This window comes from Lepus europaeus, chromosome 15 (assembly GCF_033115175.1).
Source record: "Lepus europaeus isolate LE1 chromosome 15, mLepTim1.pri, whole genome shotgun sequence".
Classification (NCBI taxonomy): Eukaryota; Metazoa; Chordata; class Mammalia; order Lagomorpha; family Leporidae; genus Lepus; species Lepus europaeus.
Genome location: NC_084841.1, coordinates 43,175,058 through 43,201,378, shown reverse-complemented (window position 1 = coordinate 43,201,378; position 26,321 = coordinate 43,175,058). Strand labels below are relative to the sequence as shown.

The following is a 26,321-nucleotide window of genomic DNA, read 5'->3' as shown; positions in this document are numbered from 1 at the left end:
CTCCAAGACATCCAGGGCGCTGGCTGGAGCCCAGACCCCGACAGGGACGGACACAGCAGCCTGGGCTGAGCCTGTTATCCAGGCTCTGGTCTGCTGGGAGGCACGCATCAACGTCCCTTGGGAGGGTGGGCCAGGCTGTATTTAGGGCTGGGGACACCTTAGGAGACGCGACAGAGCAAACCCTGAACTCTGGGCCCCGCACCCACCTGGCTCCAGGATGAGACAGGTTAACGTGGGCACATCAGCCATGCAGCGAAGCAAGGAGTCGGGCTGGTTCACTGTAGCTGTGAGGAACGAAAGGATGGCACCTGCGTTGGTTCTCTGGCGTGCCCCGGTGGACTGAGGGAGCCGCTGGGGTCAGAGGAGCATTGTGGGAAGTGGGAGGGGTCCCAGAGACTCATGGGATGGACCTGGGAACCAAGAATGCAGAGGAGGCAGGGAGCAAGGGGCACCCCTAGGTCCCCAGCGTGTGCCCCAGCAGGGAGGGGCTCCCTGAGGGCAGAGTCACAGGGCACAGATGGCTGGAGGCAGCTGGATACTCCACATTCAGGATTCAAGATCCAACTCCCAGAGACGGGCGGGGCCAGGAGTTGCACTGTAGGGCTGCCCTAGCTCCCAGTCCTACAGGGCCACCCTGACTGCAGCCAGCGGCCGCTCTGCCCACGGAGTCAGGAGCTGGCAGGTGCACCTGCTGCAGGCGGGAGAAGCCCAGAAAGTCACGGAAAGCCCTAGGGAGACAGCCGTGTTGCTGGGGTGCGTGGCGACTTGCAAGTGACAAAGCCGGTTTATCGTTGGGCCCACGCCCTGATCCCAGGAGGGCGTGGCTGGGAAGAGCTAGGAGAACTGCGCCAACGTCACTGACAGCTAACCCTCACTCACTTCCCTGCAGCCCCTTGCTTGCCGCCCCCCAAGGCTGGAAGCCAGCCAAGTGGGAGTGGGAGTGGGAGGATACTCATATTCACCCCCAGGTTCACACCCCAGGAGGGTGGCTCTGCCTGTGGAGCACAAGTCCCAGGTGGCGCCCCATGGTTCTGATTGCCCCACACGCCGTGAACCATCCCACCGCCCCGGGACCACAGACAGACCTGCCCCAGCCCTGGGTGTGCTCAGGCGCTTCTCCCAGCCGAGCAGGCAGCAGGGCATGCAGGATGACCGCCTCGCAGCAGGAGCCCTGAGGATTATTATTATTTTTTAAAATTTTGTTGCATTTTTGGAGGATTGCTCTTTTTAGGTTCTTTGTGTAAAATCAATTAAATTTGAAAGGCATAGCAATGGAGAGGAAGAGAGAGAGAGAGATCTTTCATCTGCTGGCTCACTCCCCAAATGGCCACAACAGCCAGGGCTTGGCTGGGCTGAACCCAGGAGCGTGAAACTCCAACTGGGTCTCCCCAGTGGGTGGCAGGGTCCCAAGTCCTTGAGCCATCATTTTCTGCCACAACGCCAGCCCTGCGTTTTAGGGTTTTGTTTGTTTTTAGCTTTTGAGTTTTGGTGGAGAGAGAGAGTGAGGGTCTTGGGATCTGAAAAGTGAGAAAAGTGTGGTCCACAACAGAAAACTGCTTTAGCTGCAGGAGAAGATGCCCTTGGCCGGAGCAGTCTCCCCTGGGCTACGTATGAAGGGTTCTGGAACAATCCCAGGAGCTGTTATCGTCCCATCAGGAGGGAAGTCGCCGTGCAGCCAGCTGAGTGCTTTTCCTGGAACTTGTTTTTTCCTGGAGGACAACAGAGCCAGCTGACAGAACAGACCTTGGGAGGGGCGAGAGATCCCTAGCGCGGCCGAGTCACGAGTCATGGGGCAAAAGTGCGACTCAGCGTCTGAGTATGTGTCACTTATCGCAGAAGGTCCCCGGGGCCTGTGGTGCGTGCCCTCGGCGTGCTGGCCTCGGAGAAGGCTTGCAGGATGAAGCGGCTCCTGCACGCAGGCCGAGCCCTGGCTTTGACTTTTCCTGTGCACTGCACGGCTCCTGAGTCCTCTGGAGCCCTGAACCCAGATGCAGGCTCACTTAACCTCGCCCTGCTCCCCCTTGCTTCCCTCTTGCCCCTAGGGGCCTGTTCTTCCAGTCCTCGTAGGTCCAGGACGCCCAGATGCTCCGAGGGCTGACCCTGGGCACTCACTCCCTGCTCTCAAGGCCTGCGGGAGCCCAGCTGGGCCGGTGACCTGATGGGTCTCATGCTGGGGCCGCTGTGAAGGCCCCCAGGCCATGGTCCAGGCTGGGTTTCCCTGGCAGCCTGGCCAGCAGTAGGATGGCTTCTGGCTCATTTCTGAGCTCCGTTGCTGTCCAGTGCCCACTGGTTTCTGACCTCACACGAGGCTGGTCCAGGGCCAAGAGCACTGAGAGGTGGACACACATGGCTTCTCGCACATCTTAATGATGTGCTTCAAGGCTCCAGGCTAAGCCCAGCCTCAGCAAGCAGACAAGAACCAACAGATGCAGATTGCTGGTTTCCTACATTGAGGAAGGGCAAGCCAAGGAAGGAATTTTCTAGAAGCTGAAAAGGCCGGAAAATTTTCCTCCAGGAAGGCCTGTGGGAAGGAACGCGGGCCTCCCAACACCTTCAAAGGGTAGCGCATGGGCAGCAAACCCTGCCTGCCATCCTGTAAGGACTTCAGATTTTCCCTGTGAGTCACAGGGAGTGGGGGAGTGGGCCAGAGACATCCCTCTGCGAGTGGCGAGCAGGAGGGCCTGGCAGGTGGGAGGCGGAACTGAAGGCAGGGAGGCCAATGAAGATGCTCCTCAAGGACTCAGGTTAGGGGGCCGGCATTGTGGCCAGCATCCCATAGGAGTGCCCGGTTTGAGTCCTGGCTGCTCCACTTCTGATCCAGCTCACTGCTAATGCATCTGGAAAAGCAGTGGGTCATTGAAGACGGAGGATGGCCAGAGTACTTGGGTCCCTGCCACCCAAGTGGGACACCTGGATGGAGTTCCAGGCTCCTGGCTTCAGCCGGGCCCAGCCCTGGCCTTTGTGGCTGTTGGTCCAGGTCAGAGGCAGCACCCATCAGATGTTGGTACGCAGGGAGGAGGGTCTCACTGGCTCCAGCCATCCAACTTAGGCTAGCAGAAGAGTGGAGAGCTGTAGCACGGTGCAGGAGAAGCAGAGGGTTGGCCGTGGACCTGTGCATCCCCAGGGGAGGTTTCCAGTGAGCAGCCCCGACAAGTACATCCAGGGAGGTTGATGGGGATGGAAAACAATGCAGATACAGCTGAGGCTGGCCGTGGACAGAGAGAGCGTGAGGAAGATCTGTGCACCAGAGCTAACCCCAGGGAACTCCGCAGCTCAAGGGCAGGGCAGCCCAGAGGGGTTGAAGAAACACACAGCAGAAGAGCGGAGGGGGTGGGAAGGGAGGACTCGTGGGGAGGGGAGGGTCCCACATGTAACTCCTTCCACGGAGCGCGGGAGTGCATCCTTCCCCACAGCTCCTGGGGCCCTGCACCAGGTCTCAGGGCGCTCACATCCTGTGCTCTCAAGGGACCTTCCTAGCTTCTGCAGCTGTCTCACAGCCATCCTATAGCTCTGGGCCCCTGGGTTGTCTGTCTCCTGTCACTTATTCCAGGTGCTGCAAATGTGAATGCTGTGCCCTGTCCACCCCAACTCCTTCTGGCCTCACTCTCTCAAATCCTCTTGCTCTAAAACCAATCCCAAGGTCATGGTGGACCCCCAGGGGAAAGGGATGGGTCTGCACAGCCCACCGAGAAGAGATCTGGAGGGCCCCCCTCTGCCCTTTTGCTCTCTCTGGCCCAGCTCACCGGTCAGTGCAGAGCAGCGGCACACTAGACGGGGGAGTGAGAAGGCCTGGGCCCAACCCACCACTTCCAGTCACAGAAGCTTGGCCAAGTCTCCTAATCTCTCTGGGCTGTTTCTTTGCTGTCATCACACAGTTCTGCCTACCTCATAGCACCATTGTGATGATTCCTGGGTGGTGAGCACAGGACCGGGCACAGAAACGGTGCAGGTGAGTGTTGGCCCTTGATAACGCTAGTCACATGCGGGCCGGGGCCCAGGGGCCCTGTGCGTGACCTCGCTCCGCGGCTTCTCCCAGACCAGTGGCAGCTATTTGCTTTTTATCTGGGCACCTAGAGTCCTTGTCCTGTCTCAAAATTGTCTGCTCTCAAGTGCTTGCTTTCTCTATGTCTAGAGAGTTCCAGCAGTGCAATGCGGTCACTCCCAGAAAAAGGAAAAAAAAATAAAGACTTCAGCTTCGTGGAGCAGCAGCCTCACAGCCTGGCCCAGCAGGCAGCCAGGGGCAGCTGGAGACACACGGGAAGGACTTGCTGGAGAGGGGGAAATTGGAGCTGCAGGCAAGGTCAAGGTGCTGATGGGCTCTGCAGCCTGGGGGAGAGCCGAGCTACCTTCCACTCTGAGGCCACCCCAGCAATCTGACCTGGGCAGGACAGGAGAGATGCGTGGGGGTGATGCCATCTGCTGAAAGCCACAAGGGGAGACCCGGGGGAGCTCCCAGAGCCTGGAGGGGTTTGGAGGCACTGCCAAGAGGAGCAGAACAGGAAGAAGGGGCAACCTTGAGGTGAAGCCTGCTCCGATGACCTGCTGAGTGCTGGCCACCTGCTGCCACCAGGGCCCTTGGGCCCTGACATGGTTGCATTTGTGTTAACTTTTTATTCATTTGAAAGGGAGAGAAACAAGAGATCTCCCACTCACTGGTTTACTCCGCTAACGCCTGTATGGGCCAGGCCCAGAGCCAGGAGCCGGGAACACCAGCTCCAGGTGTCTCCCAGGTGTCCTTGCATCGTCACCTGCTGCCTCCTCGGGTGCACATCAGCAGGACTCTGGAATTAGGAGCAGAGACAGGTCTTGAACCCAGGCACTCTGAAATGGGATGCAGGAGTCCCAAGCAACATCTTAACTTCTCCAAGAAGCACATGCCCCTGAGCAGGTACAACTTTAAAACAGAGGAATAGGCACCAGCATTGTGGCACAGCAGGTTAAGCTACCCCCTACAGATACCGGCACCCCATATAAGGGCAAGTTTGAGTCCTGCCTGCTCTACTTCTCATTCAGCTCCCTGTTAATGCACCTGAGCAAACAGCAAAAGATGGCCCAAGTGCTTGGGCCCCTGCCACCTATGTGGGAGACCCAGATGGAGTTGCAGGCTCCTGGCTTTAGCCTGGCCCAGCCCCGGCTACTGTGATCATTTGGGGAGTGAACCAGCAGATGGAGATCTCCATCTCTCCCTCTCCCTCTTTCTCAGTGACTCTGTCAAGTAAATAAATAAATCTTAAAAAAAAAAAAAAACCCAGAATAGCATTATACAAAAATGGTATTACAGCTTTATTGTCCGGAGGATGACATGGATGCATGTATCAGAAGCGTTTTAAAGCTAGTCCCACATAAAATCCAGGCTTGCTCACTCCGTGCACGTGCACCATGCCTTACACGAGTGGATGACCCACCTGTGGACATGACAGTGTTCCCAGCCCACAGACAGAAGCCCTCTTGCAGGCACCGGTTCCATCTCCCTGGTTGCTATGATCAGTCAGAATACAATGCGCATCCCTCCGGGGTGACACGTTCTGATTTCTATTTCAAAGTCCAGGCCTCATGACACCTCCCTGGCATTTTAGCCCACACGGATTGGGAAGCTGGGCCGGACAAGGGAATTCCATCGCTGGACACGCAGCAGGCTTGCCCTGGGCAACCACGGGAGCCTTTGCTGACCACAGTTCTGCCCCTCATCAAGTTCTCCTCTTGCCTCTCCCACGGCCGTCACAGCACGGGGCCGGCGTCTTGTAGGCAGAGGGCCATCATGGCCCTAGCTCTCTAACATGGATGGGGACTCTCTGTGCTTCTGGAGCCATCACTTCTGTACCCACTCACCCCAGAGTCCCGTGACAGCTGCAGAGGAGATGGGGACTGCTAATGGCCTACGGCACGCGCTCCTCTTCCTGAGGCCCAAGGCACCAACAATGTGGCACACCTTGATTACAACCAGACCTCGTCGATGATGTTCTGTAACCATCGACAGAAAGCAGAATCAGGTGTGCAGCGGTGAGCAGCTGGTTCTCAGTGGAGAAGCACGGGGGGGGGGCACCCCGGACTCCTCTGGCAGTGTAAGTCCTGCAGCCCTTTTTCTGAACGGCAGTCGTGCCAGGTGTGACAATAACCACAGAACTCTGACTCGGAAACTCCACTTTCAGCCCGAAGGAGCTAGGACAGAGGTGAGAGAAGCAGCGTAGCGAGCTGCTCTCCAAACTGGGAGGACGCACAGAACAAGCCTACCCACTCAAGAGACAAAGCAGAATACACAGGCACACCCTGGGCTTCTGGCAGCCGGTCACACAGCCAGCATGCGCTCAACATCCATGCAAGATTTTCCATATGAAATAACAGCAGAAAGATAAGGGGGAGCCCAGCAGGTTTGCAGGATGACTTGCAGTTAGGTGCAAGTGCACACAGGTGCACACAGATCGTATCAAGAATGAACTAAGAATAATGTAAATGATGGGTATTTTGAGCTCCTGGGATTGTTTTAGAGTTAAGTCCAAATCAAAATGAATGATAAAACAACAGGGACACGGCAAGCTCTCTAGGGCGCTGAGCCAGCAGGCGAAGGCTGTGGGTCTGCAGGCACAGGAAGGTTCATGCTGGGATTTCCCACTGGGCACATCTGATGCTAGGAGCCCGGTAATTCCCGGAGAGGGTTGCTCAGGACAGCAGAGCCGGCCTCCACCCACTAGATGCCGCTAGTGCCTCCCAGTCCTGGCAGTCAAAGCCATGTTCTCCCATTGCCAAGTGCCTGAGGCCTGCCGGGTGTGGGTGAAGGCGCCCAGGCCCTGGCTGAGAACCACTGCTGTCGAGTAAAGACAGCCCCCGCGTAGCTGGGGGCAGCGAGCAGGAAGTCAGGAAGCCTGGGGGCGCCAGGGAGTGCTCCCTGGGAATTAAGAATCAATGCAGGCTGGTGCCATGGCTCATGGCTCACTTGGCTAATCCTCTGCCTGCAGCACTGGCACCCTGGGTTCTAGTCCTGGTCGGGGTGCCAGATCCTGCATTGATTTTTAATGAGCAGCTGATTCAAAGGTAAAACACACCGCGGTCAGAGCCTCCCATCTGGCATCCTCAGACTTTCTGCCCAGGGCTAGGCAGACTGTTTCAGGCGCAGGGGAGTCTGGGGAGGAAAGGCAGCCATGGCTGATGTGTAAGTGGTGGGCATGGATGTGTTCCGATGAAGCTGCATTTGTGGACGCTGAAAAGTGACCTTCCGCTGCCTCTCACCGTCACCAAATACTACTCTTCATCTGCTTTCCTTCCCCTCCGCTTACAAACGTCAACACCATTTTGTAAGGCATGGCCCCACAAACAACAGGAGTGGGGTTCAGGCCACGGGCCCAAGTTTGCAGACCATGGTGCAGCAGCAGCGAGCAGGGGCATGCTAGGAAGCCCGGCACAGACCTGCGCACACCCAGGGAGGAGTCGCGGGGCTGGGGAGCAACCCCCCCCCAGAGGCCTGTCCTCTCACATCTCCCGTCTCTTGCCTCTCCCAACCACCCCTTCCTTGGTGCTTGCAGACTGCCGCTTCCGAAGACACCAGAAAGAAATGACAGTCTTTAAACACACACGGATGGCTGCTCGGCCATTCTTCTAGAATTTTCTGCTACTAGTGTAAAAGAAAGGCCACCAACAGGGCACCGACCTTGCTGTCTGCGCGGGTCCCAGAGCCCCAGAAAACCTCTCAGGGGATGTTATCAGTTTCCACTGAACTCGCTAAATCCCAGTCACCCTGCTTGCGTCCACACTTGCGCTTGGACGGCAAACAGCAAGCACGGCCCAGGGGTGACCGGATCCGGGGGAGGAACGCACCAGCGGCTTCTGAGCACCAAGGCCCCGGGTCCTGTGAGTGCTCAGGACAGCTGGGCGTGTGGCCCGGGGGCCTGGCGCGCCCGCTCCAGGCAGGCGATGCTGGCTTCCCTGAGACCCCCCCGCCGCAGGGGCCATCTGAATGCAGGGTAGGGTCCCATGCCCCGCGGGAGCCATAAGCGAACAGGGCAAGTGACCAAAGAGGCTGACAGGGCTAGGGAGGGAAATGGAAAGGAAACAGACCAGAAAAAGGGAGTGGAGAAGCAGAAGGTAGGCAGGGGCGGCCAGGAGAGCGAGCAGAGGGGTAAAGAAAGGAATCCGCGAGAGGGCTGGGATGGCCGTTGTGGAGTGCCCCAGAGATGTCTCCAGCTGCCGAGATGGGAGAGGGGCCCGAGGGCGGCGGCGCCATCCAGGCCGCGTCCTCTCCCAGCCATCAGCGGTGTTTGACAGGTGTCATCCAGACAGGCCTGACCGCGAGGACTTCGGAAGCGGCCCCAGCTGGGATCCTCTCGCAGGGGAAGCCCACAGCACAGCTCCCAGACTGTCCCGGGACACGGTCCCCCCGGAACTCGGCGGAGGAGCCTCCTGAGGGGAGTCCAGAGTGTCCACCTCGGAGTTCAGAGCTGGGCCCCTTTCCAACAAAGAGAAGACAACATCGTGCTTCCTCCAGGAAGTCCTCTGGCCTGTCACCGACCCGTCATCTTCCTCCCAGAGTCCGCTCCCAGCCGTGCCCGCCAGGCCCAAGGAGCGGCTCAGGGCCAGGGGAGGCCACGGTGCAGGGCGGGGAGGGCCAGGCTTTGCTTCCTGCCTGGGGCCTGTGTCCCGTCTGGGCCAGGGGCACCCACGCTGGGCCTCCAAGGCCTCCCGCCACGTGGCATTTAAGCTTGTCTCTCGGTGCGGTCTGGAAGGGCTTCAGACACGAGAAATTCCCTGGTTGTCACTGAATTTTTCAAATACAGAGTCGGCGTGTCGCCCTCCCGGAGACCGGGGCCGGAGGGGAGAGGCTGCCCTGGGGCCTCGGAGCAGCCCCCTCCCGGCGTTGTGGGAAGAGGCTCAGTCGAAGGCAGGGCCCCCTCGACACTCCTCCCTGGGAGGCAGTCACGTCTGGAGGGGGAGGTCACATACTCGTTCTTTTCCCCTGCCCAAATGCTTTCCCAACCCTTTCCGGCTTCCCCTGTGGAAACATCTTCCAGAAAATTCTCAAAGTTCACCACCAATTTGTCGATCAGGTCGCGGGGGGCAGAACGTGATTTTAGGATCCTGTCTTCTGTGTTCACAGAGTCATCCAACTCCTTCAGATTTCGCTCACCCTGGAAAAGAGGATGTCCCAAACGGTCATTTCGGGGCTACCCCTGCTGCCAGCCTTAGCTCCTTGGGCTTGGGGCACAGAGCGCCGCATCTCCTGAGCCGCCCCTCGTTCCTCCCAGGCCCGGAGGGGGCAGCCGCTCCTCTCCTCAGCCTGTTTCCCGAGGTACAGCACCCCACATTGCAAGACTTTCCTCTTCCAGAGGGTGCAGTGCTACCCCCCAATCACATGTTCACAAAACTCCACTTTTGCTGGAAGCCCCAAAATCAGAGTAAATCGGTCACAAAGACAGCGTGCCCGGAAATCAAAGGTGGCCTCATGCAGTGGCCGTGTCTCTGTCATCTATAGACCCCCAGGGCCTGGATGAGAGGCTGGCATACGGTGGGCGATTGATAAGTGCTTGCTATGGAGGGCCGACCTACAGCCTATTCAAAAAGCATTGTAGTCATCAGACAACGCTGCCACTGATTCCGTTTACTCTTGGAAGCCACACGTGCTGAGGAGAGTAAGTAGGTAATCCCACACCGCCAGGGAAGAGGAAGTAGAGAGCAGGTGCTTCGGAACAGAATCTGGGGGTCGGTGTGGGGCAGCAGGCCGGGCCGACATTCAGATGCCCACATTCTCTATCTCAATGCCTGGGCTTGGAGTCCTGGCTACTCCGCACCTCTGATCCAGCTTCCTGCTAATTCACCCAGAAGGAAGCAGGCGATGATGGCCCAAGTGCTTGGGTTCCTGCCACCCACATGGGAGACTCTGATGGAGCTCCTGGTTCTGGGCTTTGGTCTGGCCCAAGCTCGGTCGTCGCAACCTTTGGGGAGTGAACTAGCAGATGAAAGATCTCTCTCCATTTCTCTCTGTAACTCTGCCTTTCAAATAAATAAATAAATCTTTTTTTTAAAAGACCTTTCTCTCCCCCTCTCTTATGATACAGCCTTTCGATAATAAGAATTCAAGTTTATATTTAGCTTATTTCTATTTTAACAATAAATTAATTCTTAAAAATTTCATAACAGTTTTCAATTTCAAAACTTAACGAAAAAGGAGGGTTTCTGCTATGGATAATTCACTGGAAAACCCCAATACTTGTTAAATAAAGTTTGACTCTAACCTTCTCCAACTGAGAAAAACAACTTGTGGCAAATCTCACACAGTTATATCCACTACCACCAGCCCAGGATCTCTAGTGGTCTCTAGATTAATTGCTCTTGGCTGCTTTGTGTGTATGTGAGAGAGGGAGAGAGAGAGAGAGAGAACTTCTACCTGCTATTTTATTCCCCGTATGCCCACGACTGCCAAGGCTGGGCTGGGGCTGGAGCCAGGGACCCAATCCAGTTGTCCCATGTGGGTGGCAGGGATCCAACCACTTGAGCTTTCACCACTGTCTCCCAGGGTCTCAAAAAAACAGGAAGCTGGAATTGGGAGCTGGAGCGGGTAACTGACCCGCCATGCTTCAATGTGGGACACTGTGTCCTAACAGCATCTTAACCACTAGGCTAACACCCTCGCTGATGCTTAACTGACCTCAGTTCTTCTAGCCGGGCCCTCTCTCTTGCTAACTACACAGTCAGGTCAGTAAGGGTGAGGCCAGTATCCTCTTTCCTTCTTTAGGACCAGTTCCGTGCTGGCAACATAAAGGGGCCTCATGAGCCTGGTGAAGCTCTTTCCTTTGGTCCAAAGCACAAGGCCAAAGTCATTCCAGGAGGGATGATTCCATCTGCCCAGCCGGCTGCTCCCCCAGGACTTTTAAATCTTGAGTTCTCTTTCTGCGAGGCCTGAGCAAAGCTCAGCCCAGAACACTTCCCCTTCTCCAGCCACCCTTGTCGCCTCCCACCCAGCACAGTGGTTTCCATGACAACAACTGGAGTGTTTACCTTGAAATGTCCATGCCACGTAGCTAAACTACTTTCAGCAGGGTTGGGAACATCGGGCCAACACAAGTGAGTCAGTTTGCTAATAAGAGATAATACAAAGTGAGTCCAAGAAGCATTTTTAGACACTGCATGGCGGAGCCCAAACAGTGGGCTTTGCTGAAGGGAATTGTGTAGCTCCCTATCAGGTGAGGGCAAGCTCCCACCAAGCCCTCTGCAGATGTAAGGGGAAGAGATCTCACCCCAGGCAAAGCCATCCCCATCCTTTCTCTCCCACCCCTGTGTCTCCACACCTGATCCTGCTGTTGGAAATGGTGCCACCACGTATTGCCCAGGAAGGTCACATCCTAAGCCTTACAAGCTAAGTTACTGCTCTGTGATTTCCAAAGGGGTGGCTGTCACCAGCAACTGCAGCATGACCTGGAGGTCACTCATGGCCTTCACCCCAGAACCACAGAGTCAGAAGCCCTGGGGGAGTGGCCTGATCCTAATGCATGCTAAAGAGGAAGAGTCATGGGCATAATGGACGCGAATTTGTGCTGATGACCTGGTGACAACCAACACTTGGTGACTGAGGATGACATTAGTGTGACCATTACCTGAGTGCAGCTGCCCAGTGGGGAAGGCCCATAACTGGCCCATCTGGACAGAGAGTTCTGCTAGGGAAGGACCATGAGGGCAGCATGAAGCACAAGATCCCAAAGACAAGCTTCTTTCCCCACACTGGCCAGGGCAGGTAGGACAAAGGCCCCTGCAGCTGGCCATCCAACACCACCCCACAAGCAAGGAGCCAATTCATGAAGGCGTGTGACATGGTTCACAGCCCCCACTCTGCCTCTTGTTGATGACAGGGACCCCTCAAGACTTTGCAAGAAAGGGACCTTTTCTCTAACTCAAATCCTGGATAGCAAGTGCAGCAGGTTCATCTGTGAGCAGATGGAGACCCCTGGCCTCTACAAGGCCTAGACCTGGACCTGGAACTGAGTGAGGGTGAGAGACCTCTTGCATGGTCAGAATCTGATGAACCAGAGTGTGGCTTCCATCATCGCAACAAAGGCGTACGGAGTTCACAAATGAATGAGCACCCCCTTTGGAGGGGAGAGCCCTCTCCTGCCACGTGCCTGGGAAGCCTTCCACCCTGTCCCACTTCTCCAGGCACCTGCTGTTCCTGTAGACTCACTTGGGCTTCTTGAGGCCGTAGGCCACAGTCAAGATGAAGAGAAGGAGGAGGCCTCCTCCAACCAGAGACGTTATAAGGATGATCTCAAGGACATCTGTGGGAAAAGGAGAAGCAGCCAGGGGTAAGTTGATTTCCTCGCTTTCTTGACAAATATCAGAGATTCATTTTTTCTTCTAGCAGCTTCAGCCACACACTTCTAACTTTTCTTCCCATTCAATTCTTTTCCATTAAAAACAAAACCCTGAGGTGAGTGGTCCCCTGTCTAGTGGTCTTCTCCCTCCGTGCCATGGAGAGGTGTTGTGTTCCCAGGGCCATCTTCCAACTTCATTCATCCAGTGAATAACTGGAGCACTACCCTGCGTGAAAAACCCAACAGCCATCAGCAAGGACTGTAAGATCCCCACTCTTGGGGAGTTTGTATCCTGGGAGGAGGTTCAGGCAATACATAAGATTATTGCAGATTGAAATGGGGAAGGAGGTGCAGAGTCCCTGGGGGAGGCGGGAGGGAGGGCAGCAGCCTCAGATTGGGTAGCCAGGGAGAAGTGACGCTTGAGCTGAGAAAGGGAGCCAGCCAGGCTGAACTAGGGAGAGGGCAAGGCTCTGAGGCAGGAGCAAGTTTGGGAGCACAAACCGAGGCAGAAAGTAGCTAAAAATGGTGTTGGTTCAGACGACGAAGGACCCTGAAAGCTGCAAGAAAGGGTTTGGGTTTTATTTAAAATAGGATGAAGTCCGGGCTGGCGCTGTGGCATAGTAGGTTAAGCCTCCACACAGACACTGGCATTACATATAGGTGCCGGTTCGAGTCCTGGCTGCTCTACTTCTGATCCTGGACCCTGCTATGGCCTGGGAAAGCAGCAGAAGATGGCCCAAGTGCTTGGGCCCCTGCACGCATGTGGGAGACCCACAGGAAGCTCCTGGCTTTGGATCCGCCCAGCTCTGGCCATTGCAGACATTTAGGGAGTGAACCAACAGATGGAAGACCTCTCTCTCTCTCTCTGACTCTCCCTCTCTCTGTAACTCCTTCCAAATAAATAAATAAATCTTAAAAAAAAAAATAGAATAAAGTGATTGGTGGGTTTCAAGCACAGGATCCAGGGCTTAAAAAATGTGGCTGCCACAAATCAATGCATTACAGAGGATCCAAGACAGCAGCAGGGGGATCTGTAATCTGCAGACCAGGCCTGGAGACTGCCAGGCTCCAAGGCAGGATCTTGTTTCAAATTTGACTCTTGGAGAAAATTCCATAAATTGATGCAATTTGTACACTTAAACAGCGAAACCAAATAGTTCTAGAACAGCAACGTTAGTTCATAAAAACAGAACATGTTTTCCAAAGATAGTACATACTCTAGTCATGTTTTCCAGAACCACACTGCTATTTTCTTTAAAACTGTCATAAGTAAGACCTTTCAAGAATACCTCAAGCAGACAACTTTTAGCTTGTACTAGTTATTGGAAAACCTGGCAGTGTTCCAAATTGTTTATCTAAAAGGTTGTTCTGTCTTTAAAACAGTTTTAGCACATCCTTAAAAAATAGTCTCTGTGCCACTCAAGGACTTGGCAAAATCAACCTATTTCTCCCACTCTCCTTCCTTCTTTTTTCTTCCTCTCTCTCCTCATTGCATCTTCTCCCCCTTCACTGGCCATGGGATGACACTGTGTTACATTTTACCTTATTTGTTTATCTATTCAATCTTTCTTGCTCTCTATTTCTTAACATAAGAGCTGGTAAATCAAACATATATCTTTTTCCTCAAAAAACTCTGTGAATGACAAAGCGAAATCCCTTCCTGTGGGTCACTGGTCTTTTCAGCCAAGGTTTTCCTTCCACGGTCCTATTGTGCAGTAGCCTCTGACATACAGAAACTGGTGCCTGTGAACTTGGGGACAGCCTTGAAGTGGGAGCTGGCTTGGTGTTGAGACTACAGTTGGTGTTAACTTGATCCCTCCTCTGTAAGCTGATTTGGCCCATCCATAAAGAGTTTTTCTAAGTTTAGCTGTCAGTTTTCCTGTCCTCCCTCCTCTCTCTCACCCATCTGCCTTCCAGAAAGTCTTCTCCCTTAGGTACCTGCCCTTGCATTTGCTTCTGCCTGCTTTTGGCAATGGTCATTTCGGATTGGCCTAACGTAAATACCAGCAAGAGGTACTCAGGGCTTCAAGGAAAGACTCACTGACTGACAACGTCTTGAAGTTTAGTGTGGTCCCATTGTATCCCCCAGCACTGGTACTGGCCATGACCCAAACAGCATAGGAAGTCTTCCGTGTCAGGGACTCCAAGTCATACTGCAGAATGCTGGAGTTGACGGTCTTGGCTAAAGGAAAAATACAAAAGTCAAACATCACAGCCCACCTGGGCTGAAAGTTACGTTGAGTAGCACCAAAGTAAGAGCACTGGGCCCGGCACCTCTGCACTTGACCGTCTCACACGCTAACCCTTAGCTCTGACATGTACCGTGTGTACTGACCACGTCAGGGCAACGTTTCTCTCTCTGCATCATTACCTGACATTTGCAACTTGCAAATTCCTCTCTTCTATGTGCTTATAAAGTATATGACAGGTTATTATGAACCAGTCACCTCAATGTGCTAAGGAAATACCATACTATCCCCCAAAATGTGTACAACTATTATTGTCAGTCAAAAAGGCATAGCAGGTGAAGCCATCACCTGCAATGCTGGTTCGAGTTCTGGCTACTCCAGTTCCAACCCAGCTCCCTGCTGAATGCACCAAGGAAGGGAGCAGAAGCTGCCCCAAGTACTTTGGCCCCTCCCACACATGTAGGGGAGCCAGATGGAGTTTTTGGTTCTCGGCTTTAGCCTGGCCCAGACATGGCTGTTGTGGCCCTGTGAGGAGTAAAGCAGCCTCTCAAATAATGTTTTAAATAAATAATTTTTAAGACATTTATTTTATTTGAAAGTCAGAGTTAGAGAAAGAGAAAGAGAGAGAGAGAGAGAGAGAGAGAGAGAGAGAGAGATCTTCTATCTGCTAGTTCACTCTCCAGTGGCCAGAGCTGGGCCAGGCCAAAGCCAGCAGCCAGGAGCTTCTTCTGGGTCTCTCGTGTGTGCAGGGGCCCACCTTCTGTTGCTTTCCCAGGTGCACTGGCAGAGAGCTGGATCAGAAGTTAGAGCAGCCAGCACTTGAATTGGTGCCCACATGGAATGCCAATACTGCAGGCAACAGCTTAACTCTACACTACAGTGCCAGCTGAAAAATAAATAAGTTTTGAAAAGCAAGGAAATTAAAGAGACATTTCTCCAAAAATGATATACAATTGGCTAAGTACATAAACAGATGCTCAATAGACTATTATACATTATACATTATATCTACACTAGGTAAATATAAAGAATGAGCTATCACTTCACATCCACTAACTATAATTTTTTTAAAAATTAAAAACAACAACTGCTGGCATGAAGGTAGAGAAACGGGAGCCCTCTTGCACTGCAGCTGGTGGCGTGGTCACTGGAAAACAGAAGCTCCTCAGTGAGTTTCACTAGAAACTCTACGATCCAGCAAATCCACTCTAGGGCGAATTTCCAAAAGAAAGGAAAGCAGACTCAAACAGGCATCTGTATGCTGACGTTCACAGAAGCATAGTCATTATTGCCGTCAGGTTGAAACAACCCAAAGGTTCATCAACTGAAGAATGGATAAAGAAAGCATGGCTTCTTCATACTGTGGGATATTATTCAGCCATGACAAGGGATGCAGTGCTAATTGATGCCGCTGTATGGTGCACTGTGAAAGCATCCTCCTAAGCGCAAGTCGCCAGACACAAAATCCACATGTTGTATGGTTATACTTCTGTGAAATATTGAGAACAGGGAATCCAAACAGGGACAAAAAGCACCTTGGTAGTGGCCCAGGGCTGTAGGATGAGGGGAATTACGGATAGAGGGCTTCTATTTCTGTGGAAATAGAAAAGTTCTGGAAATAGAGTGGCGATGGATGCCCAACCCTTTGAATGTTCGTACTGCCACTCAAATGTACATTTTTAAATGTTTCCAGTGATAAAGTTTATGTGTGTTTGACCATAAAAAAGAAATTTAGCCTAAATAGGAATGTAAACACAGCCCGGAATTTAGGGAGTCAGAAGGCGCAGTGGGCTGAAGCTAAAAGGCTGGCTTGGAGTCAGTCAGGGGCCCCGTGCTGGGGTGGGTGCTGCCGGTGCGGCTGTGTGCCCCTGCACACTTCAAGCCAGGCCCCCCCTGGGAATAGCCGTCAGGGGCTCACAGGCAGGCCACCTGTTGAGAGCCGGACCAGGACTAACAGCACCAACTCCTCCCGCTGCCACAGGCCCTCACATACTGTCACCTGACTCTCATCTACCCCCCACCAAAAAACAAGAGGTGGGTGCTCCTGGCGCCACTTTCAGAGGCATTGACAGACGCCAAGTGCAAGTGCAAGGCTGCAGGTCCCCAGCCCCTGTGACAGGGCTACACCAAGCTTCTCCCCGGGGTGGCAGGTTTCTAAACACATGATGACGGACACACTCACAGAATTCTCTTCCATCTTCAGCTTGGTAAAATATGGTGTAGTTGTTGATGAAACCGTTTCTCTCACTCTTGGGAATTTCTTTCCACGTGATTCTGGCTGTCTTCAGACCAATGTTCTCCACCCTGGTCATGGGTCCTTTCGATGGAACTTGAGATTACAGAGAGACAAGTGATCAGCACTGAACCACGCCACAACGGGTCTTCCCCGCAAAGGCTCTGCCAGGACTCGAGCAAAACCATGGTGCTGGAGGGGAGAGCCGAGCAGGGCGCGGATGAATACGCTTCTCCGGGATGATTATTTTCCGCTGTCACCCATGGGAAACAGAGGAAGAGAGGTGCTGTCCGACCAGAGGAAGAGTATTTTTTTACAGACCTCTTGCTCCGTTTGGCACCCAGCTCTTTCACAGTCGTAAGCTGCCTTTGCACAGCAGGAGCTGATTCCCAATGTTGAATCTAAAACATGTTAGCTTCCAAAGAGGCAGAGAGGACGTACGAGCAAGGCACTTGCTTAGTGCCACACAATTAAATTTAATGTTTTAATATGTCCAGTTTAGGATGAACCCTGTAACTCCTTTGGTTGATATTTTTAAAATTCGTTTATTTATTTATGTTTATATTTATGTTTAATTTTATTTTAATTGAAAGTCAGAAACATAAAGAGAGACAGAGAGGGGCCCGCGCTCTGGCGTATTGGGTAAAGCTACCATCTGCAGTACCAGCATCCCATATGAGTGCTGCTTTGAGTCCCGGCTGCCTCACTTCTTCTCTGCTAATGGCCTGGGAAAGCAGTGGGAGATGGCCCAAGTGCTTGGGCCCCTATACCTCTGTGGGAGAGCCAGGTATAGCTGTTGCCACCATTTGGGGAGTGAACCAGTGGATGGAAGACCTCTCTCTTTGTGTCTCTCTCTCTCTCTCTCTCTCTCTCTCTCTCTCTCTCTCTCTCTTTGCCTCTCTGTAACTCTGCCTTTCAAATAAATAAAAAATATTATAAATATTATTTATTTATTTGAAAGACAGAGAAAGAGGTCTTCCATCCACTGGTTCACTCCCTAGATGGCCACAATGGTTGGAGCTGTGCCAATCCAAAGCCAGGAACCAGGGTGCAGGGGCCAAAGGACTTGGGCCATCTTCCACTGCTATTCCAGGGCATAGCAGAGAGCTGATCAGAAGAGGAACAGCTGGGCCTTGAACCAGTGCCCATGTGGGATGCCAGTGCTTCAGGCCAGGGCTTTAACCTGCTGTGCCACAGCGCTGGTCCCAGATAAATAAATCTTGAGAGAGAGAGAGAGAGAGAGAGAGCGAGTGCACGCACTTCCATGTCCTGGTTTAAGCACCCAAATATCCACAACAGCCACGGCTGGGCCAGGCCACAGCTAGGAATGTGGAACTCAATCCAGGTCTGCCATGTGGGTGGCAGGGAGCTAACTACCTGAGCCGTCACTCCTAGGGTGCCCATTAACAGGATGCTGGACTGGACGTGGAGCCGGGCCTCCAGCCCAGACCCTCTGGTATGGGATGCAAGAGTTCTAAGTGGCAACTCAGCCACTGCACCAAATGTCCATTCCCCTGAGTTGATCTTTGTTAAATGATCCCCAAGCCTCCCCACCCAGCCACCCCTGTTTGAAATTCAGTGCATCTACAACCTGACCATAATTGAGTCAAATTCATATAATTTCTACAAGATGAAGGTGCAGCACAAACGTGTCCATGGCAACCATGAATGAGTGACAGGCGTTCACAGCCTTAGCTGAATGTTGCGTGGGCCCTGCTCTTCCTTTCCTCCCAGCCTTGTCCGTACGTACTGCCTTCTTTGGCATAAGCCTGGATGGAATATGGCTCGCCCACTTCATCTTGCAACACTGGATACACAGAGATGTTATAGCACCACAAAGGCTTTAATTTATCTGAAAAAAAAAAAAAAAAAAAAGCAAAGAAGAAAACAGCATAAATGCAGAGCGTGGCGGAGTAAAATGAATGCTGCACTCAGAGCCGTGGCCTAAGACGCGTGGATGACGCTCCCCTTCTTTGCACTTTCCTCCTCCAGGAAACAAGCTTAGGCTGGGTAGTTTCTGCATCTACTCTTGACCTAAGATGTTCTGATTCATTCTTAGAATCAAATCCTGCACCACTCTGGCAAAAGTACAGCGCCACCCAGGAAGAGAGAAGGAAGAGATCCGGTCCCTTCTACATCACGGATTTTATTATATGATTTGGGGGCCCTGCAGAGAAAAACGCAGCCCTTCTGTCAACAGGCCTGGAGAACTCAGACCCCACGGGTCCTATCTCCACGGCCGGCCTGACTCCCTGCGCATGAGCAGTTCTTAATAAGAATGCTGCTATCCAGCCTTGAGTTGGAGGGACAAGATTGAGGCCTTCTCCATGTGCTCACTTGGGCAGGGACTTTCATATAAAGGCTACTCCATGTATCAACAGCTGGAGAAGAGGCCTCACTCTTACATGGGCAACAAGACCCAAAGCGAGTGTCCTAAGTAGGACAGATGGGATCCAAACTCTGTTGTTGTCCCAGGATGCTCAAGATATGCAGGAAGGGCTCTCTGAAGGTGGGTGCTGCACGGTGTTTTCCACCTGGTGACACCCAGATTCCTGGTCTGATACCCACAGCTTTTTGTGCCAGCTTTGCCCAGGAAATGCCAAAAAGTGTGTCCCTTCGCTGTGTTTGTGGGAGCTCCTCAAATGCTATCCACCACATTTTCAGCTAGAGGCCCTGGTGAAATGCTTAAAAACTGTCGAGCAGGAAACCAAAGCCTGTGCAGAGGGCACTAGGGGGTCCCACACTGGCTACCTTGCTGGATTGTCCACTTCTGGGCCCCAGACACAGATTCCCAGGACAAGGTGGAACGCTCTGAGTCCAAATCTGGGACCCACTCAACCATCCAGGCATCCACCTCCAGGTCACAGCTCTGCCACTCCACCACCAGCAGGCCCTGAGCCAGCCTGGCCTGCATGCCCTCGATGCACCGAAATGCTGAAAGGAGAGAAAAAGATTGCATCATGGCCGCCCAACTCACCCCCCGGTGCACCAAGCACACTGGCATCTGTTCATTGCCCGAACTGTAAAACAGGCAAACTTCAAGAGCCCCCCTGCAGCCGCCCCTGCTGGTGCAGTTCTCACCCTTGTATTGTAAATCCCTTTTCTATACCCGAGGCCTTTGATGGCTTCTGAACCTTCTTTGCTTCCCCAGGATTGACCCGTTTCCAGAAATGGAGCTCATAAGAGAGCTGATGACTAAGACGACTGACCTTCCACAGGTGTCGTCGCAGGTCCAAAGGAAAGCAAAGCTCAGACAACGAATCAAGACCCAACTTCACTCCAGCGTGCCCCTGCAGGAACCACCACCCCCTTATCTCAGACAACACCTGTTAGGGATTTGAACCCTGCCCCCCAGGTACTACAGAATGGGCCTTATCTGGAAGCAGACCTGCTGCAGATGGAAGGAGTTAAGGCGATGAGCCCTGAGCTGGATATCCCTGGGGTGTCCTTATTAGCCAAGAGGGATTTGGACACAGAAGCAGACACACAGAGAGGTGCTGTGTGAAAGCCAAGGCAGAGAAAGGCATTATTGGAGCTGCCGCAAGCCTGGGAATACCAGGAAGCTGGAAGAGGAGAGGAGGGGCCTCCCCTGGAGGCTGCGGAGGAAGCAAGGCTCAGCCTGCACCCGGATCGCAGACTCCCAGCCTCCAGAATGCCGAGGCGCCACGTGTCTGCTGCTCCAAGACGCGCAGCTGGTGCTCTGCCCCGGCAGCCCGAGCAGAAGGAGACCGCGCCTTCCCCTCGCCTGGCCTCTTCCCTCTGGTTCCTTTTCTGCTCTCCCTGCAGGTACATTCTTAATAAATGCCTTGCTCACAAACCCTGGCCTGAAGACAAGTCAGCGCTGGAACCTAACCCTACATTCTCCTCCTCACCACGCCCGGAGCCCAGAGGAGCAGGAGGAGCTGGGCTTGAAGCACGGGCTGGGCCCCAGGGACTGAGGAGTCCTCGAGGGGCAAGAGAAAAGGTTGCAGGAAGCCCCGAGTCAACCCTCAAAGGGGAACGGTGCTGCAGAGAAGCGTCCAAGCCAGCAGCTCTGGAGTAAGACTCGCTGCCGGGTCCTTCGTCATTCACTGAGGACTCTGTGAGCAGCTACCTCCCACACAGCACATCCCCCGTGATGGTGGCAAATGCAGACCCTCCCTGGAGAGGGGGCCGGGGGCTCTGTGCACACCATGAATTTCTTGCAATAGCAGGAGGACAGTCACTTTGGGTCTATCAGAGAGGGTTCTCAAGGACTGGTGGCACTTGCCTGTGGCCAGCTGTCCTGGCCCACCCCAAATTCTATCCTGACTCTGTCCCACCCTCCTCCTCAGGTCTTCTGTTAGCATGCAAGTGGCCAAGCTTTCCCCCGTGAACTCAGAACGCAGACGTTCAGCTGTCCTGAAGGCTTGTCTGTTCCAACCCCTCATGCTAAGGATAGAAACCTAGGGGCCCTTGGATGTGAATAAGCCCAGCTCAGCACCACACAGCATCTGTGGCTAGAATTCTAACTCATTTTAGTAACACTGAGTCCAAGGTTCTGGATAAAGTATCGCACCAGTTTGAATCCTGCAGACCTTGACTGGAATCCCACCAGGGAGACTCTGGACAAATGACCAAGCTTTCCTGAACTCCTCATCATCTATAAGATGGATTGAACCATATCTATTACGGGTCATTCCAAAGTTTAAATGAGATAAGCTATGTTATGCTTAATACATATCAGTAGATAATATATGATAATTATTCTTAATGATAGCTTTACATTAAATATTACTATTATAACTACTCTCCAGTGCCTTCTATTTTATTAAACAAAGTTCTGGTATGTTAAAATTCTGGCATGGCAAAATGGCAGTGAAAGCTAATGTACTTTGTGATGGGGTGGGTGTTGTAGGGCAGCAGGGTAAAACACCAGTTAGGATGCCCACATTGCATTGGGAATGCCTGAGCTTGAATCCCGACTCTGCTTCTGAGTCAGCTCCCTGCTAATGTGCACCCGAGGAGGCAGTGGATGTTGGCTCAATTACATGGACCCCTGACAGCAGCATGGAAGACCCAGATGGAGTTCCTGGCTCCTGGCTTTGACCCGGCCCAGCCCTGGTTTTTGTGTGCTTTTTGGAGAGTGAACCAGAGGAAAAAGATTTCTCTCTGTCTCTCTCCAACTAATAAATAAAAAGGTATCTTTTTAGAAGATTGATTTATTTATTTGAAAGACAGAGCATCAGAGAAAGGGGTGGGGAGAGAGAGACAGAAAGAGGGGGAAGAGAGAGAGAAAGAGATCTCCATCTATTGGTTTATTCCCCAAATAGTCACAACAATCAAGACTGGGCCAGACTAAAGTCAGGAGTGAGGAATTCCACCTGGGTCTCCTGCATGGGAGGCAGGGCCCAGGCACTTGGTCCATCACTTGCTACCTTCTCAGGTACATTAGCGAGAAGCTGGACTGTAAGCGGAGTGGCTAGGACTTGAATTGGTACTCCAATATGGGATGCCAGCACTGCAAATGGCAGCTTAATCCACTGCGCCATAATACTTGCCCCCAAAACACTGCTGTTGAAATCCATGCATATGGGGGGTTCTCCGAAAACCCATGGAGATGCATTTTATGAAAAGAGAATGTCTGGATTTCACAATTTTTACAGTAAAATAAATTTATGCTGAGATTTCATTTTTCCTTAGACTCTGAAGTCTCACCATGTAACTGATGGTCACAAACCTGGGGGTGGGGCAAATAAAGTCAACATAATTCTTACTAAAGTACATTTTGTAGTATTTTTTTAAGTTGCTTATCTATGTCTCATAGGAATCTAATTATTTAGAATTTCTGTTAAGAATGATAAGAGTAGTAATTAGTACTGAAGAAAGAATTTTACATGCACAATCTCATTTAACCCTCATAACAGCTCAATAAGATAGTAGTTCCAGTAGTTCCATTTGCAAGAAGGTAAGGTTTAGAGAGAGCAGGTAATTTGCCCCAGGTTTATGGTAGGTATTTTGTAGAAGAGCAAAGATTTGAATCTAAAGCACTGGGCTCCAACGTCCATTCTTTTATCTCCAACTCTTCAGTCTCCTACTCTGAGGTCATAGCTCCTCCCCCATTAACAATGACTGACGGGGCCTCTGTGTGAAACTTCACCAACAGGGTGCTGGAGAATCAGGGACTAGGACATCAGGTAGTAAGGGGGACATGATCCAATACTAAGATAATCTCAAGTGCAGCTTGAAACACAAAAATGTGAATGCCTACGAGTTCTAAAATGAGGCAAGAGAGAGTTCAGTTTAAGGAGCAGAGAGGAAGGGAGCACAGGCAGAGAAGCCCAGAGCTGGTCTAAGCAGAGAAGTAGTGAAATGGAGAGAACACCCCCTCACTCTGGTGTTCTCAGACAAGTAGTCACTGAGCACCTTCGCTGTGCCAACTGTCTATGCTACTCAAGGTACTGGGATGTAGATTCTAAAATAGAAGAGAAAGGGGAGACATTTGGCTTATTGTTTAAGAAACCAGCTAAGATGCCTGTATCCCATGTTGGAGTACCTGGGTTCAATACCCAGCTTTGACTCCTGATTCCAGCTTGTTCCTAATGCAGACCTTGGGGGGCAGTAGTGATGGCTCAAGTAATTGAGTCCCTGCCACTCACATGGGAAACCTGGATTGTGTTTCTAGACTTTCGCTTTGGCCTGATGCAGCCCTGGTCATTGCAAGCATTTGAGAAGAGAACCAGTGGATGGAAGATAGCTCTTCTCTCTCCTCTCTCTCTCTTTCTCTCTGTGCCTCCAAATAAATTTTTTAGAAGAAAAACAGAAACTCCTACTCTCACACAACATGCATCCTACTGAGGAAGAAAACTGTTGCAAAATAAATGATAAAATATATTAAATGAAAGCTAGTACTAAATGAGATAGAGAAAAAAATAAAGCAAGGAAAAGGAAATCTATTACTTGCAATTCCTTCAATAAGAATCAAAGAAGGAATTTTATTCCAAATCATGATATAAAGAATTTGCTTGGAAGCAATAAAATGTTAAAAACTACTTAATCAAAAGTGTCATGAATGGGGCCAGCACTGTGGCGTACAGGGTAAAGCGTCCTCTGCAGTGCCAGCATCCCAGTTTGAGTCCAGCTGCTCCACTTCTGATCCAGCTGCCTGCTAATGCTCCTGGGAAAGCAGCGGAGGACAGCCCAAGTGCTTGGGCCCCTGCACCCACGTGGGACACCCCAGTGAAACTTCTGGCTCCTGTCTTTGGCCTGGCCCAGCCCTGGCCATTACAGCCATTTGGGGAGTAAGCCAGAGGATGGAAGATCTCTTTCTCTCTCTATCTCTCCTCTCTCTCTGCAACTCTTTCAAATACATAAATAAATCTTTCTTTAAAAAGTAAAATGAACAATTTATTGACAAATATAACTAAATTCTTCCTCAGCAGTCACAAGGCAGGGGGGAAAGGAAGAAAATTAGAAAGAGAACATTAAGCTAAGGCTGGGGACATGGGCAATACCCTTTGTGGAGAAACCAGTTCAAAAAAAGCTTCAGTCCTAAGGACAGTTTTAACTAACTCAACCCAATTCACACCCACTGAGACCAGACAGATAAAGCTGCACATAGAACTTCTAGGCCTATGACTTTGGATTCTATGATTCAGGAAGTTTCTGACTTTTAACACAGGCTTTGTTCCAAAAAGACTTTGTCAACAGGCTCATTAATTACCAGCAGATTCTGTCCCCCTCAGCACCAATCTAAAATGTCCTCATTCCATTTTTTTGTTTTGATTCAGAGAAACAGGTACCCTTGAGAGGATGCGGACTGCGCCTTGGCCAACTGAGTGGGGCCAGGCCCCTAGGAGGAAGTTTTTGTCCTACTTACGCTTTTCATGGATAGCTGGGATCCTCAGCTTGGCCTCTGGAGAATGCCCAAGAGAATTGTAAGACATCACAGCCACCCGATAGGTCTCGCCGCCCAGACGCAGTTCGAGCTGCTGGTCCGTGGTGTTCTCTGTCTCTGTGAGGTTAGGATTGTTTTCCGGAGAGTACTGTATGTTGTAGAAAAGTGTTTCCTCCAGCACTGGGGCTCCTCTTGCTTTCTGAAATAAAATTTATTGTCACTCCATCCCCCCAAAAAAGAGAGAGAGAGAGAGGGAGGGAGAGAGATTGAGGAGAGGCACTGATACAGTGTAGTGCAGTGGGGATGGGTGGTAGGGGTAATGTTAATCAATAGATGCTAAACTGTAAACAAAGTCATCCTCCTCCAGGATGCTGTGCTGGTAACCCTCCAAGTGCCAGTGATTTACTCAATGGTTCCTTGGTATCAAATATTTGCATAAGCCAACTCCATGAGGCTCAATCAGGTGGATGCCAAAATCAGAGAAAGTAAGCCACCCCGGTACCTTCTGGCTGTATCTTTCAATCCATCCCACAAGGGCACAGAGGAAAAAGCTGGAAAGTAGAACCACTGCCCCTTTGCTTGTATCCCAAGTCTGGTCTCTCCCCCAGTCATCTCTTGCCTAGAGGCCTCCAAGGATTAGATAATACCCACACCTGTGTCTGTTATCGCCCCATCACTCCTCCCTAGGGAGGAAGCCAACTTCCCAGCACTAAGCACTCCCAGCCTGGCGGAGGACTAACAGCTGAGATGAATAAAACATTGAGGGCTGCCCTATCTACAGTGGAACTCCCAGGGCTCCCAGCCAAATTCTCGTTTTCAGAGTTGAACCTGGCTCACTAACAAAATGTATTGTCTAAGTGTCAACATGTTGAGTAGTTTCCAAGAATTTAGGGCTTCCCAGTCGCTTACTTTCTGTTAGTAATCATGCATGGAGATGGAGCAGAATGACTAAATGTAAGGTCAGACAGGGTTTTAGGAGTCACTTTGTCCTTGACGCCAGCCATGGCCTAACAGATACACTGGCTCCTCCCTAGTGACTAGGATCTTTCTCTTTCGAGACAACCCATTCTTTTTTTAAAATAGCAGCTTTTTTGGGATATAATTCACATTCCATAAAATTTTAGACTGCAATTCAATGATTTTCAGTTTATTCAGAGTCGTGCAATGAACACTCCAATTTTAGAGAATTTTAGTACCTGTTTTTTTTAAACCAACTTAAATTCTTTGAAAACTCTGCTCTTGAGGCAAAAAGAAAGTCAATCCACAGGCGAAAAGAAGGAGGAGGACACTGAAGTCCATCTTAACTATTTTGCATGACCCCTAGCCGCTGCTGTGTAGCTAAAACCACACGTGTGTAATGTCATTTGTCCTTTCGTCTCCTAAGTCATCGGTTTCATTCTTGATAAAGGAGAAGAAAGCATAGCACCTGGGATTGATTTGCAAAGACTTCCCAACTCCACTAGTTGCGCTTCCCCAAGCCACAGCTTCTGCAACTTGAGGGTGTCCCCTAGCCCGGGCTGGGGAGGGTGCAGTGTGAAGGCAGAGAGGCAAGGGCAAGAGGGTGCTCCAACCCTAAATCCTGGGGATTTAATGCCACACAGGAAAGCAGAGCAATGTCTCCATTTTCAGAATGCGTTAAACTCACCTGGGCTTTCCTACGAATTCTGGAGACACACTAAGGCGTTTTGCATCTCAGGCCTCTCTGCCCGCCCTTCTTTCTCCTAACCTCCCTGGTATTTCTCTCCTAGGTTGCT

General features: G+C 51.7%; 1 protein-coding gene across 1 annotated transcript in view; it reads right to left on the bottom strand.

The window, feature by feature from the left end:
- Positions 1-8,603: 8,603 nt before the first annotated feature.
- Positions 8,604-26,321, bottom strand: part of IL31RA (interleukin 31 receptor A) — a 49,998-nt gene continuing 32,280 nt past the window's right edge. Inside the window, exons 7-14 of the mRNA XM_062211877.1 lie at positions 24,550-24,766; positions 19,464-19,646; positions 18,463-18,564; positions 16,662-16,808; positions 14,332-14,472; positions 12,161-12,254; positions 10,984-11,062; positions 8,604-9,116 (exon numbers count right to left, since the gene is read on the bottom strand). Coding sequence (XP_062067861.1) covers positions 8,685-9,116; positions 10,984-11,062; positions 12,161-12,254; positions 14,332-14,472; positions 16,662-16,808; positions 18,463-18,564; positions 19,464-19,646; positions 24,550-24,766 — 1,395 coding nt within the window. The 3' untranslated portion in view covers positions 8,604-8,684. The remainder of the gene's footprint in view (positions 9,117-10,983; positions 11,063-12,160; positions 12,255-14,331; positions 14,473-16,661; positions 16,809-18,462; positions 18,565-19,463; positions 19,647-24,549; positions 24,767-26,321) is intronic.